General features: G+C 36.2%; 1 protein-coding gene across 1 annotated transcript in view; it reads right to left on the reverse strand.

The window, feature by feature from the left end:
• PARD3 (par-3 family cell polarity regulator) overlaps positions 1 to 16,610 on the reverse strand; it is a gene marked incomplete at its 5' end in the record, with an annotated part of 511,767 nt that overhangs the window by 216,093 nt on the left and 279,064 nt on the right. The window contains 4 exons of the mRNA XM_025046412.1: positions 484 to 673; positions 7,000 to 7,150; positions 14,573 to 14,743; positions 16,073 to 16,261. Coding sequence (XP_024902180.1) covers positions 484 to 673; positions 7,000 to 7,150; positions 14,573 to 14,743; positions 16,073 to 16,261 — 701 coding nt within the window. The remainder of the gene's footprint in view (positions 1 to 483; positions 674 to 6,999; positions 7,151 to 14,572; positions 14,744 to 16,072; positions 16,262 to 16,610) is intronic.

Consider the following 16,610-nt stretch of genomic DNA (forward strand, 5'->3'; position numbering starts at 1 on the left):
AAGGAAGGAAGGAAGGAAGGAAGGAAGGAAGGAAGGAAGGAAGGAAGGAAAAGAAAAAAAAAAAACCTTCCCATTCTCAGATCAACTATTAATTTGGCCAAAGTCATCTAATTGTGACAAATGCTGAATCACCTTAGCATTTTGGTTAGAATTTATTTACTTAATAGAAAAACAATTCATCAAATCGACATAGATCTAAAATAATGAATGGGAGAAACGTAACAAATGAATAGGTTTTTTTGGTAAGTAGTTGTTTTGTTATTTTTGCTAAATTAACTACGGCCTTGGAAAGGCTAAAACAATGGGGCAAGTTTATGGGATTGGAGGGAATCTTTTATTAAAAGAGTGATAATCAAGGGTATTAAAACCATGAAAACAGAACACTGGTATTAAAAAAAAAAATGATTAACTGATAGACCATTTAAGCACAAAATAAAGTGTGATTGCAAGTCACTGTCTTCCAACCCTGGAGTATGATCTTACCAATCTGCTGAATCACTGACTTCAGCCTTAGCCCAGGGGCCGGGGTCTGTCGGCACGAACCCCACGTCATCGTGCGAGCTGGAAGACGACTGGTCAGAGAGATGTGGAGGAGGCATGGGCAATCTGTCATCTTCAATAATGACAGTGTCATCTTGGGGCATATTCACTGTGGGGGATAGCTGGTATTTACCTGTCCAGTGGGAAAAAAAGAAAGAAATTCTAGACTCACGCTAAGTGTTATGTTTATTAATATTAGTACTTTGCTACATCAGAAAAAGTCTAAATTTTCAAACATCTGCGCAACCTGGTAGAACAAAATAGAATTAAGGAAATTTATTTTTCAAAACTGAAAGTCAAACAGAGACCTCAAGTCTATTCCTTCCTCTGTCACTAGAGCTATGCAGCTCTGGGCAGAGTATTCCATTTCTCTGGTATTAAGATTCCTAAAGCTAAAGATGATCTCCAGAATGTCTTCTAATGTGAAAATACTACAGTTTCTAAGTTATGAAAGTCTTTTGAAAAATTTTACCAGGAAATGTAGAGGGAAGCCCTGCAGACTTAGATCAATCATTCGACCATTCGCTCACATAGCAAAAGAAAGATTTAATCTCTGCCTCTAAATAGCTCACACCCTAGAGAAGGGGATAGACATATAAAAAGTGATAATTGATTGGTGCTGTGAGTGATGTGCCAAAAGTACTACAGCATTTGCGAGTGCTGGTAATTGCCTGGGTAGCTGAAGACAGAGGATGCTGGGAATCTTAACAAAAGTTAATATCAGAGTTGGGCTTTGATTGAGGAACAAGTCTTTTCTGCTAGAAGAAACACTGATTTTAGACATCGGCAGCATCATTATTAAATGCATGGTGGAGAAAAGCACACAGTGCATACAGGCGACATTCCAAAGGTAAGTATGTGCAGAATCAAGGCCTTGGAAGGAAATGGCAGGACTGATCCTAAAGAGCAAATATTAGGACCTGATGGCCCAGAGGTTTTCAACCCAAGACAGGGGAGCCTGTAAATTTTGATTTATTCAATTAGGATACAGTGTTCTTGGTAAGGAAAGACCCAAAACTGTCTACACTGACCAGTTTCTTTCAGGAAAATCTGCTCGGGTTCACAGATCAGCATGACAGGCATTTACATTTCTTGGGACAAAATTGTTATTTCAGGCTCAGAACCTTTAAAGATAATACTGGGGTTCAAATGATGCCATCTTCCTCCCCAAAACATCTACAGTTATTCTGGCGTCTTTCTCAAACCTTGTGCCAGACTTCTGAGCAAGGAATGAGGACAAAGCCTTGGTCCACGTGAACAACTCATGGGAGGCCATGCTCACATATTGTGCAGCACAGGATGACACAGGCCCATCGGCCTGGCTTTCCCAACAAAGCAAGGTAGAATGACAAGCTCTCTGTCATCTTACAGGAAGATGGAAAAACACTCATTTTAAATCCAATGTCCAAACCTGCTAAGTCAGCTGTACTGGTACCCCTCAAAATACATCCCAACATGGCCACCATTTTACACACGGTATACTTTTCCTTTATTAAAAGCTACATTTTAGAATAGCACAACAGTGATGTGTAGAAAGTTTATTAACATTTCGACATCAGTACTGAGATCTAATTTTTAAAGTAAACATTCTTAAGAATGTATAAATTATCATTTTTGTTTAATACTAATTTGGAAACTTCACAATGACATATACAGGCATGAAGGATTTTTAAAAATACATATTATTCTATACGTTTAAACAAAGGAGCAAAAAATTAAGTTGATATATATCTTTTCAGGACAACCCACAAAAGCAAACTTGCTAGAAATTTCAAGTGCATTCATTATTTAGCATCAACTACTCTATGATAGAAACACTACATGTTCACTAAAATCTCTACTCAGTATTTTATCAAGAAAACTATTTTGATATGAAATGCATCCATTTCGATAAATTGCAAAAACTAATAACTTTTTTATGAATGCTTATGATGCAAATGTAAATCAAATTTAATACTTAATCATTTCCATTTCCTGAATTAAAGTCACTCATTTATTTCTAATAGAATTTTAGGATATTAGTAAAGAAAGAAATCTGTTCACTAAAATAACATTCATAAGTAAGGCCAGATATTCTAGCACTATTACCCAAAGAAGTATTTCCTTCTTTAGACATGTCCCCCCCCCACACACACAAAAGTGCACAGAATGACAAAATCAGAATTCTCTCTGACAGCTCACCACTGACAACACGCATCAGAGCATTAAATGCCAATTTCTCACATAGGCAAAATTTAGTAGAAGGAAATAATATGGTATAACAATAGTGCACCACCTTTTAACACAAAACTAAAACTCGTGGGTTTACACAACATAGTCTGACGGACAGTCTCACAAACAATACGGGACACTAAATGGTTCTTCACATCGTGACCCTTTATGTTGTTATGAGCAGAAACATTGTACCTTCAGTGATCTAAAATTTTATATATAAATAAATGGCAAGAAATTTCCCTAATAGTTAGATTACAGTTTAGCTTTTTCCTCTCACTTATGATTCTGGAGGCTAATATCTTAAAAGATTTGAGAATTCATACTGTCCATCAATTTTCCACTTCGGAACGTGCTTACTAGGAATGTAGTCTTGGAATCTGGCTCCAGAAACATATTGGAGGTAACGGATGACTAAATTATCTGACTACCTATTGTCCTAAACTCCACCCAGTCAATACCTCTTAATTATGTCTGTACTTGGCACATCATAAATGCGAAACCTTCAAAGGGTGACTTGAGAAGACTTTGACCTGTTTTTTGATGGATATTCTTTTTTCTTCAACTAGTTAATGAACAACTACAAACTAAGATTTAAAACAGACAATATCTTGTAGAGGAGTGAAACAATGAGATGCAAAATGATTGTTTACTAAACATTTATTCATTGGTACATTTACAGAGAAGGCAATGCCATGCATGACACTAAAAACAGGTGAAATGACAAAAAAATTTCCAGTGATTTGACTCACAATGAAAACATTAATGTTCCATTTTCCTTTGTTGAATTTTTGACAAGATGAAAATAATATGAACATAATTATTTTTTTAAACTCACCACAAATGTATGAATATAAAAGCTACTGAGATCAAATTCTAAAATGGATACAACAGATTTCAATTTTGCTTTAAACAGAAAAATTCTTCAGATTAAAACGTTGGAAAAAATTTAAGATTCTACAATCCCAAATGTCGACTTGTGATTTTATGAACATGTTGATTAAATTAGTTAAGACAGTTCAGCAATTTGTAAAATATTTTTAAGGCTTAAAAAAAAAAAAAAAAAAAGAAATCCTATGCAGGCTCACTACAGATTTCTTTCTGGTGAATGTCAAGGACAACTCTCTCAAAATCCAGGATACTGGAAAGTCAGCCAATATGCCATTTGGAGACATCTCATCTTTGGTCACAAACCTGGCTGACTCCACGAAAAGCTAAGGAGATGGATCAGGTCTGAGTAATGTAGGACTTACAACTCACAAAAATATATATTGTAAGGTTGGTTCAGAAGCACAGAAACTTTGCAGCTTCTGACTTGTCACTTAAATTCTTTGGTCCATAATTCCCCAACCAGAAGATAAGTTGGTTGGAATACATGATTTCTAAGGTTGCTTTCAAAGATTAACTTCTTTGATTTTTAGATCACTGTGGTTGCAAGCAAGGAATAGATTCTGGAAACCGTCTAATATCTTTTGCTTAAAGATGTGAATAGCTATAATTGATGTTAATAAAGGCAAATGTCACAAATTTTATGATCTCAGTATACCCCAGCGAGGCTACTTTTAGAAATAGGAAGTAACTAAAAACAAAATAAAAATCATCATGGGATCTTGGGACTTTGTTCCTTTATCTGTTAAGTGGGAAAGTATGGCTGATGATACCTGACATCCATCCTTCCAACTCTAACAACTCTTGCATTTTTTTTTTTTTAAATCTATTATTAAAAGCTTCTCTCCTGGATGTGCTCCCACAGATATGAGTCAGAAAGCCTCAACACTCCTTTTGGTCTAGAGTCCTACATGAGGAATATTCTACATGAAAATTCACCATGTTTGTATAAAATGAATCATTTCTTAATGTGATCAACTGGAATTTCAATATAAAGTTCTATTTAAATCATTGCAGATCATGAAGTAAATACCACCACCTATACCAGAGTCTACACAAGTTATTCTAAATGCGTAGAAGATAGCCATTAAACAAACAAGATCTGTCTGAGAAATTCCCATGTACATAGATACTATGCAAATCAATAAATAAAATTGGTATTGGTTTAGGTTAATAGAAATTCAGTGACTCAATACCTATATATTTGGCACACTGTTTTGGTATTTTGTTGCAAGGTAACATCTTTTGTAGGATTTCTAACTTTAAGTGGGAACTGGCTTAACAAACAGTATTGTTTGTTGGGGCCAATGATATTGGAATAGAGACTGGCAAAGACTGAGGAATTCTCAAATTTGCAAAACTTAAGTCAAATTAAGTACATGCATTTCTCACGGTAAAACTATATGGGATCCCTAGTTTCTAGTACAACATGTAAAAAAAAAAAACTGTCTTAAGAAAACATCCAAATCGTTCAGCATCTATTTGGATAAAGAGTCTGCATCCCCCAGCCCAAATGGGCATGCACAGTACCTCACAAAGCACAGAGCTGGGAGAGAAGTTGCTGCCCTGGGTGAAGCATCTGGAATTTTAAAAGTCCATTAAACCTCTAGCAGAGGGAAAGAAAAACAATATCGACTACGATGCAAACTTAAGCGGACTAATGAAGCCATAGCTCACAAAATCAGGGCAACAGACTATAAAAAAATGAAGGAATCCTCAACCCACATATACAGCATTTCAAAAGGTCACTAGATGAACTGGGGTGGGTTTTTTTGTTTTGTTTTGATTTTAGTTTTAGTTTTTCGCCTTCCTCTGAAGCTTCAGGGATTGGAGGCAGGACGCAGGTTACAGGAACTGGTGGACCAATGGTCTGATTCAGTATGGCAAGTCCTACGTTCCTATAATAAAGGGGAAATTACAGCATATCACTTTGTATGCACACAGATCCAGGGACACATGCACTCTCTTTCTTTCAAGGGGTCTGAATTTTCATCAATAAAAAAGTATTTAATAAAGATAAAGTTTTATACCAAATCCAGGAAAGTATGGAAAATCCAAGAGCAGTGAAGAGAGTGATCATTAATAAGCAAAGATTAATGTGATAAATTATGTGCGATGCCTGTCACCTAACAGGTGTACAATATCTTTAGCATCCTTCCCATACTTTCACTTATGTCAAGGAGGCAAAAACAAAAATGCTGACAAAATAAAACTACAGTTGGCATGCGTAAATTCTACATGTGACATCATAAAAAATTGAGAATTTAGCAGTTTTTCCAAACCAGAAAGCTAGAGGGATTAGAAGAACAATAGAAAGTTCTAGTAGTCATGTTTATATATTTTTCCTATCATGCCCAGTAGAAAGTTCTTTGAAGGCAGAGATTGTTTCTATTCATCTTTGTATCTACAGCAAAAGTATACACACAGTATCTTGCCAATAGCAGGCTTTCCATAAACATCCACTTAAGAATGAAATAGATTCTTCTTCTAATGAAGCTTCACGCTAGAAACTTGAATAGTATTAAATCTATACTAAATATATTCAAAATGGAGTAAAATTCAGCGTTTTACTTTGCATTAGAGCTTTGCAAAACATAATGCCAATGAAAGTGTTTTACATCAAGTGCTATTTTAATCAAAACAGCTTCCTGTGTTTTAAATTCGAAAACTCTCCCAAGCTATTCCCAAGATGAGCAGCTCAGTACAGCCAACCACTCCTGTGGCAAAGCAAGTCTTTATTAACTGGATCTGCTCGGAAAAAGCTGCACTGCTGCAGAGCAAGTGCTAATAACCTCATTACCCACTGGGGGCCATGCAGGCGAATCCAAACAAAGGGCGCAAAATCTCATTTCGGGATTTTAAAATGAAGGCTTTGGAAAAGTAGAGATTCAACTAAAAATGGTCCCATTCTATTAGGTGCAAATCAAATAAATGTGACTGTACCTCGTACATACACCTATCCATGTACATTTGGATTTTCCCTCTCCCTCCAAACAGTGCTACTGTGATTAATATGTAACTTTTGAATCCTTCTTGCCATAAACCACTAAATTTTGATTTTTGAAAATACATTATTTAACTTATCTCAAACAAACTAAGAATATCTTGATCACTAAGAAACATTTCTATGTGATTCCTCTCTTTTTTTCTTCCCACGTTACAGGATCTAAAACTCACTTCACAAAATCAATGTATTGATTTATTCTCTTCATATCAACACTTCCTGAATGATTATAATGAACCTGATCTTTTTCTCTTGAAAACATGGGCCTCCTTTGCATTAATATTACATTAACAACCTCTCCGTGAGCTAGTTAAAGCATAAAAATAAGATGTGATAAACAGTTTTACCTGACTCACCCATTATCCTACTGAGTGCAGCATTTCTTGTGGGTGATTCATCGAGTCCCTCAATCCCACTGTAAAGGGAATGGGAAATTCTTCGTTCTCTGTCATCCAACACTGTTTCAATGGGCAGCTCAGGTCCAGAGGGGCTCCCAGGTGACTTCAGCTACAGAGAAAGGGGGGCAAGGGAAAGTCAGGACTGGAGGCCCATTAGCAGCATGGGGGGATTATAACAACTTGCCCAAGGCCTGCATCCAACTGGGTACCAAATGAACTAGAACTTTTCACCCTGTACCAAAATAATTTGTGATGACAGCTCTGCCTAATGACCAACTTTCTGTGCCACTTTACACTGTGCCTCCCATGAAGTTCTGTCAGATTTCAACCATTGGAGGAAAAATATGTATATTAAAAGCTTGTTTTTTCAGTTTGACTGTTAGTATCTGTTGAAGTCAATTTAAGTTATGATTTAATTCTGAATTCTTCATGAGATGTTGCTCTGCACAAAGCACGCTTTATCAGAAGGGAAGCTGGAACTTAACTATACACCTATGGTGTGTAAGCACACGTGACAATTAGCACACATCAGCATGTGCATGCCAGTAGAACTGCTACCCACTCTGCAAGACCCAGCGACCACCTGTCAGCTCAGGTGTCTTGAACAATACACTGAGCCTACATTTCTTCTGCTAGGCATTAGGAATAATCACCCTATTCTCTTACTGTGATCTTAGGCATGGGATAGCAAATAACTAAGAAAAGCGCTTCAATAGCATAAGAACAATATAAAAGTAAGAACCAAATATTCTAATGAAGCAGGTAAAAATGCATTTTTCACAAACATATACAATCTACTAAATAAGCAAAGAATACAGTTCAATTTCTATTACTGTGAATAAAATTGTATGTGGCATTATTTAAAGCAGCTGTGCCTTGTAAGTCATATTCTTCATAAAAATAATATGAATTTAAGACCTATGTTAATAAGGCCTTGAAACAAACCTGCTTCAAGGAGAAACAAAGCACATTTAACTACGATGCTCCCAATGTGGGCTCTGAGGTTAACCCTGTGGACTAATATCTTGTGACGTTTTGGTGCTGGCTTGCGGCCAGAGGCAGAGAGGGCTTAGGGAGCAGCGGCGGCCCAGCACAACACAGCAAAGCTGAAGAGGAAACTGCATGTTCCCAACAGATGAAACCACAACTGCCGCGGTTCCTGCGCTTGAACAAATTATTATTTCTGTTAGAAGCTATCATCTGTTTAATATAAATGAGATATTTAATGAAGTTCCAAATTGTAGACTTATCTCTCCCAGTTTGATAAGCACTGGGGAGATTTAATGTGTTGAAGGGTCAACACAATTACAACCGGAGGCACGTCAAACTGCAGGAGAATAATAAACTTGCAGCGCTAGCGAATTAGACTCAATAAGGTTTAAATTGTGAAATGAGGACTTGTTTTATTAGTTTTTTTTAAATCGCAGATTACAACTGACAGCTTTACTGAAAAGTAAATGAAATAGTCAAGGTCTCTGATGCATAAGAATAAAGAACATCTTCTGAAAGAATACTATGCCTAAATTCCAAGGTACTTTGGGGAGGTAAAAACAAAAACAAACAAAACGAATACCCTATACCTTAAGAACAAGTATGTTTGAATTTTTAAAATAAGAACATACGTTAAGAGACTTGCTATTCCAGTCCCTATACACAAGACCTGCTTGCTATGCAATAATTTATTTCATCATAAGATAGCTTCAAGTTTGCCTAACAAATATATTTAATTGAACTATATAACTCTGCAATTTTCTAGATGATAAAATCTTTATAAAGCTCCTTCATGAGAAACTCCTAAATATCCCATGAGGCTATTTTAGAATTCTATAAAGTCAAATAAAAATTTGATTTAAAAAATAGTACACGCAGGCTTTCTAGGGAAAAACAGTAAGATGCCTGTTCAGATAGAATCTTGCACTTGACCATTTTCCTGGGAAAGAATGCATAGCTCCCCAGCTTCCCTAACCACGTCTAATTTGCATCTCAAAAGACAGATTTAAATGAAGACATCAATAGCCTACTACATAAATATTTAACAGAAGATACAATGCCTTTTAATTTCTTAAAAAAAAACCACAACTGATTTTAAATCTTTTGATGATCTACGTGTGTGCGCGTGCATGCTACAAAAATGAGTTTAAGAAAGAGAAATGTGTCAGACTGGCATGGGCACACGGAGGAGGAGGCAGGAGCAAGGCTGACCCTGAAGGGCGCCCAGGCCTTTCTGTGATCAAGCTGCTCCCAGGCCCTTTCGGTCTCCTTACATAAAACCTTTATCAAATTAAGCTCAATTAGAAAAAGAAACCAAAAGAAGTGAACTGTAATTTTCACTTTGTTTGTTTAAAGTGCATAAAAGTTCTTTGATCCAACTTCATTTGGTCCTAAGTAGCGGTGGTTGTGTTGGACCCCTCGGCCCCCTAGGAAAATAGGAAAGCCTTTTGACCTACTGAAGAAAAATTAACTCTGGGTTGCAGCACGATAACTCACACTGGGTAGCAGTGTAAAGTGATACCGTCTTTTTCTGAAGTAATGTGAACATGTAGATCACAGGTCAAAAAATAACTTATAGTCTTAGACCAGGTCATTTATTTCACTTTGTGCTCACTATCCTCATGAAATAAGCTATGTGAATAACAAAGATATAATATTTCTCATAACTTTATTTACAAAGGTATAAAAATTGGGAATTACCTCAATCTCTACAAATAATGTAAATATGTTCTTTAAAAAGATATTCAGATATTCAAATGATTATATGCCACTTTATAATCAGAAAGTAACAAATGCTATTTAATAACAAAAAAACTGGATATTGTGCAATGAAAATGCTTTTTATAATATACTTGGCCTACTCTTCTTAGGAAGAGTTAAAATCTTGGATTCTTTTGAAAAACTAATACAATTTCTGTGGGATTTAGCAAAAATCTCATGTTGTTTTAAGTAGGCATTAGCGGGCTGAATGATGTCTTCACATAAAAAAAAATGTATTCCACCAACTTGACTATAAACATTGAAAAGCTGGCAGAGATACAGCCCTAATCCCCTTCGGCAAACTTAAAACTGGGTCCTAGTTAGTATTTGGCACAATCTTATTTTCGACATTTCAGTCTTTATAAACATATTGTATTTTATCCCCAATGCCTGGCACAGAGCACGTACTGGGTGAATAATGGGATGAATAAATTTATTTCTAAGTCAATGATTCAAATTTTCCTTAAAATAGTTTAGAGATCTTATACATACGAGGCCATGTGGAAGGAGGCCTTTAAAGCTGAGGCAGCAGCACGATGTTGAAATTAAAAAACTGACCTAGATTCCAATTTTACATTGAGAAAGTACTAACAGCCAAAGGAGACATAAACACAGAACAATGAATAAAAAGAAGGGGTTTGGCATTAGAGAAGAGTGGCTGGAGTTTTAGGGTATAGTTTCAGGTTCGATTTTAATGCAGCGCCACATTTAATTTCCTTCACAACACCCTGTGGACGACAGCAAGGATCAGAGTCATCCTCAGGAAAGCTCCCGAGTTACTCTGCCGGTATGTAGCAGACCCAGAAAGTAACTGACTCTCTCTGATGTTAAAGCCCGCACTTTCATTGTACACTACTTCCCAATAGGACCAGAATATAAATGGCCTGAACTACACAATCACAGTCAATTAGACCCAATCATATGCATAAGAGGAATGGACACCTTGCTTCTAAATTACTTTGCCACTACCTTGGCCTTGCAGCTATTAAGCAAATCATTTGACCTCTCCACATTTATTCCTTAATACATAAAAATGAAGAGAATCATAAATGATACTTTAGGCCCCTTCTTATTCTACTAAAGCTTTCTAATTCTAAGAGGATTAAACCTGGAGAGAGAATTCATTTGAAAGCAGTGCTTGATGACTAAATCTTTCAGTATGGGGGTCTACGACAAAAGCTACCTGGTCATATTCTCTGTTGAGACTAAGACAGGCTTTCCATGAAATCATGTCCAACAGAGATATAATGGAATGACTGGGACCTATGTTAAATTACAGTAATTTCTACAAATACTAATTTCCTCAGAACATTTAAAATCAGCATAATTCTCATACATAGTTTATTTTCAATGCTTAAAGAATGATGCATGTGTTTGCTTCCATTTCCCACCACTCTCCTTCGAAGTATTCAAAAAACTGATCCTTTGTGGATACCACAGATACCACTGTTTCTGCCTATTGCTTTACGTATTCTTTCCAGTGTAAAAGAATGCCAGGACTTGAGAAATTTTTCTCCAAAAGAGTTAATCGATCCCCCAGGGACACAAAACAAGGGGAAAGTCATTTCTTCTCATTTTTTTTTTTTTTTAAAGAAACAATTACTGCTTAGGAAATGTTTTTAAATGTTTTACTTAAGTAAAAGCATTAGATCTAAGGAAAGCAAAGGAAATCCAGAATAACTGTTAAAATATTAATTTTGTTACCTGTCTGATGGCTTTCTTGGAACTTCAGTCTCTTATAGTAACTAAGTTACCTTTTTCTTCTAAAACTGCCACATTCTCTAAGATTATTTCCCTCATCATTCAGTCCACATTTAGGTATCAGTCCTGGGATAGACACCTGTGACAGAGCGATAGGAACATGGCAGATGGACGCGGTCCCAGCTATCTTGGAATTTATAGTCACTGCAAAAGTAAAGAAGGTCAGCCAGGAGCACATGCAGAGGAAGAAAGACTGGCCCAAGAAGAACCTGGAGGAATGCTGACAATAAAAGAACAGGCAGAAAGAGGAACCTCAGAGGAGAGAGAAGAGCCAGAGTGAAGTAGGAGGAAAATGGAGAGAGCAGGTAAGAAATGATTCAAGAATGAAGTAGTGTTCAAAGATTCCCGAAAGGTCAAGCAATACACTGAAAAATGTCCTCCAGAGAAAAGCTCAAAATGTGTCGTAGAGGGATAACGCGGGTAAGTGGATAACCCAGTATGGCAATTTGATAAATAATTTATTTAAAAAAAATACTCATATACAGCACTTCCCACATATAAAGACAAGGAGAGATGTGACAAAGTACAAAAGATTTTCTTTCGCAAATTCTCATTTTCTATAGCTTGAAATTAAGTACACAAACTCTTGATTTAAAGATATGTTCATAAAATATAGCTTTGTGACACTGTCAAAGACTGGACTACGTGGCTGACTAACGGATCCAGAAGGAGAGAACTCAAGCACTTTATTTTGGCTTGAGGTTCATTCATGACAGAACACTCCATGCTTATATCAATATTTACTGTAACATAATTTACACACACCCTCCTGGTAATTCAGGGAGACATTTTTCCAAAGGTAATATATAAGTACAATAGCAGCAAAATCATGTCTTAAGCCTTATGGGAAGCTGAATGGAATTCTTCTGTCTTCATATAATTCTTTAGTTAAATCCTGTCAGTATAAAAGGCTTCTCGCTATTATTACAAAGAAAGCACAGCACTCCTGATAAGATTTTTTTGATATAATTGTTTTATAAGCTTACTCTATCCTAAGGAATAGTAATAACCAGCAATGCGTGAAAATGATACCATAAGGAATACTGAATATTAAAGTCTACTACTGTCTACTGCAGCTGTTCCCTGACTTAAATCATTTCATTCACATAAATTCATATACAGAAGTGAATGGGAGACAAAGATATTTCAGTGGGATTCCAAATTCATGTCTGCTACAGGGCAACAAGGAATAAAATCAGTACTTTTCTCAAAATATTTTCGAGCCAGAGCAGATCTGCTTTGCTACTGTTTGGGGAACAATAAGGAATCATCTGAACCAGACGAAAGCATCTGGATTCACAACGCTGACCATCAGTACATGTCTTAGCTTTAAGTCCCCCTAGAACAGTCAATGTTTTCCTCTGGAGGAGAACTACGAAAGGTGTTACTAATGTTAGTTTGTTTTTTAAAGAGACTAAGAGTATGATATATTGTCTGGTAGAATATAAGTTTTATGAGAAAAGGACCTCATTTGTTTAATTCACCTCCATATCCCCAGGATCTTAACACATTTTCTGAATATAGTGAATGCTCAATAAACATCTGTTTAATGAATATGCACTCTTTGTGGGATCTGAAATTCAGTTTCAGAAAAAAAATAACAAAGAATAATGTATCTTATAAACTTACTGTTGAGAATTTTTCATCATGTAAGCACTTTGAAGAGCTTTCATTAAAAAGATCAATGATTTGGCAAGAAATAAAAATAAAAATTATTATTGAAGAAAACTAACCCAGTAGCCTACTCTGAGGAATCAGCATTTATATTTATAATATAAAAGTGAACATTTTTATGTCACGCTCTTTTCTACTCTGAGATTTTTAGTTAAAGCTAAATTGTTCTCTTATTGGTGTGAAAGTTAATTTAATTACTGTTACCTCACTCTCCATTTGTAAAATAAATAGATAAGTCAATGATCAATAACCTTTCAAAAAATGGTCACCTCTACACTACTACCCATTGGGCGCGAAAGTACGTTTTTGTTGCAAAATAGGATTGTACTATGAGATGACTGGCACGACCTGAAAAGCTTGCTTTACATATTAAAAATGGATTTTAAAATTAAGAAAAACACTCAAATAATTTGGATAGCAATTTCAGTTTCTCCAAAAAAGTTAATCGATCCCCCGGGGATTTTCTATTTGCTAGTAATTTTCTATTAGTTTATTTAAAAAGGTCAATTTGAGCATCGATAAAAATAATCTTTACATTTTCAACAAGCTTTGCTTTCTACAAATTGTCAGGTCTCGCCTATTTCCTATAGATGGCATATAATTTTTAATAGATTCATGAAATTTGTTTTCTGATTCTAATATTAATTATCAGTTATGTATATATGTACATATAATTGCTTTTTAACTTTTACAAATGTCCTGATATATGAAAACACATGTTTCTACTTTATATGTTTTTACTTATTTGAGAAAACAGGTGTGACCATCCCATTCCTACTCACTCCTAATTACATAGTGCAGAACAAATCTGGAACCAACCATGGTATTATACAATAGACATCACCGACACTCAAGGGGACAACACTCAACCTTATAGTGAAGGAGAAAGGGGAGACAGGAGTAGAGGCGTACACTTGTGACCATGCCACAGGATAGAGACTCCCCTTAGGGACTTTGTAAGAGGCATCCATTTTAGATAAACAAATGAACAATCAATTGTTGTTTTATTGTTTCTCCCTCCCAGGGGCCACACTGCTGAATAGAAGAGAACTGCTAGCTCTGAGCAGGAAGGTGTGATTCTCAGCTAAAGGTACCTTTAAGATCCCAGTGTTATCTGTTGGGTTGGCAATAGAAATACTAATGCACAAGTAGAAATATTTTGACCACAGAATTAAGAAAATAAATCCCACTGACAATACAATCAAGCTATAGCATATAAAGATAATAGTGTTTGGAGGCAAAGTCCCAGGACTTGCCATTTTCTATCCAATGTTAGGCCAGAAACTCAGTCTTATTACAATTTCAAATGCTGGTGCCTTTTGTCTTTTTATTTTTTATTCTTTACCTCATTGCATTTGCTTATTCGCCTTGCAACAATGAGCTGGATCATTCCTCGCTTATTCCCTTCGGTGGACATGGACCGTCTGAGGGTTTCCATGGCGTCCTGGTTTGTCTTGCCCAACAGGGACTCTCCATTCACTGCTATCAGCTGATCATTCACCCGAAGCCTTCCATCCTGGGAAGAAAAACAGGTAAAAATAAGTGCTATTAAATAGTCTGTTATAAAAGAAGTTGCTTTTCCTTTAGTTAAAAAAAAAAATAAAAACAAAGCAAAAAAAAAAGTTCTTCGAGGCTTTAATCCTAACGGATTTGCCCAATTGAACGCTCGCATAATAATGTCTACGCAGTCAGTGTGGCCTGTGTCTATTTCCATCATTTACACATTTATAAATCAAGTCATTATCATAATCTGTTTACCAAAATAGCATACTAATTCAAAGGACACAAAGTGATTACTTTCTTGCTTCCAGAGACACCCATAGAGGTTATTTACAACCCAAGACAAGCAAAAGCTCAAGGCTATTAGGAAAAGTACAGAGAGGAAAGGGCTCCCTTCACAAACAGCCAGGAAATTTTCTCCAGACTGGGAAATAAGATAAGTGACCCACAGACAGGGGAGAGGAGGGACAAAGATTAACCTTTACTGTATGGCAGAAAGAACCTAAACTAAGTCTTTGCACAGATTATCTTCATTTAAGTAGAAGGACTATGGATTGTAAATTCTGTGAGACAAAAAATAAAATGGGGAGTTGAAGCCATGGACTCCATCCCAAAATGAGAAATCACTGAGATTTATTCTAGTTGTTTGATCATATTATAAAGAAACCAGAAAAGATTTATTAAGTGTTACAGGATATCAGACTACACCAACCCAAAAGACACCTCTTTGGCATAAGGATCATTTTGAGCTGAAGGCAACTGAGAAATGATAGACACAGGAGGGGTTCTCTGGCCTCCCCTTTCTGCCTAAATGCAGGACACAAATTTCCTTTTATAAAAGTGTCCCTTCTCTTCTCCCAAACCAGAAAAAGGAAGGACAATGTTCGACATCGGAGACAGAGATGGCACTGAGATTAGTCTGCATAAACAAACCTTACGAAATAAACCTTATCTACCATTAGTTTCCCCCATCAATTTACTTCCCACAATGTCTAGCCCCTAGAATCTCAAACCCCTTTTCTGATTTTTAATCACTTCTCCACAATGTATCTATCAATCACCCTTTGCTAAAATGGTATACAAGCTTCCGAGTCTCACCGCTTCTTTAGTTTTCACTTATTTTTTGTGGAACCCCAGTACACATAAAACCTACAGTATTAGCTTCAATAAAATCTGTTAATCTGTCTTTTGACAGTTTAATTCACAGGCTGCATAAACAGAATCTAAGAGGGGAGAGGACAGTTTGCCTTCCCCTGCAGTGTATATGTTTCCAAAATAGTTATAGGGTTGGAATTAAACATTTGTACTAATTGGCATAACCTTGGTAAAGTTGACATTTGCTTACTTTAGATGCTGCTCCTCCATTAATAATGGACTTGACAAAGATTCCCAAATCCGCATGGTTCTCCTTTGACCGGTTACCTTTGACACTGACACCAAGACCGGCTGATCCAGAATCATTTAGTGGAACTTCAAATGTCAGAAATTCCCTGGTGCCATCAGGTGTGAGAACAACATCCTCATCTTCTGCTTTCTAATAGGGAACACAATTGCATAGCATATTATATTCCAATGTTTCTTTCTCACAGTTATTTTTAAAGACTGCTAATGAGCAGCTCTTTAATCATAACAGGCTCAGTATTTCACCAAAGTTCCATGACAAGATCCATGATGGCCCGGCATCTGCAGCGCCTCCAGATGATTCCTGGAACCAGCTGTTAATATTTTTATGCAGCATTTGTTTCAATATTGAAACGAACCCAAACCAGATTCTCAGAAAGATAGGGGGAAGATGTACTGAAACGACTGAAGACATGAAGACTCCTAGAGTTTTAGATTTCTTTTTTTTGCTCTGTTTATATATTCCAAACCACAGGAGGAAA

Source organism: Pteropus alecto, unplaced genomic scaffold, assembly GCF_000325575.1.
Source record: "Pteropus alecto unplaced genomic scaffold, ASM32557v1 scaffold204, whole genome shotgun sequence".
Lineage (NCBI taxonomy): Eukaryota > Metazoa > Chordata > Mammalia > Chiroptera > Pteropodidae > Pteropus > Pteropus alecto.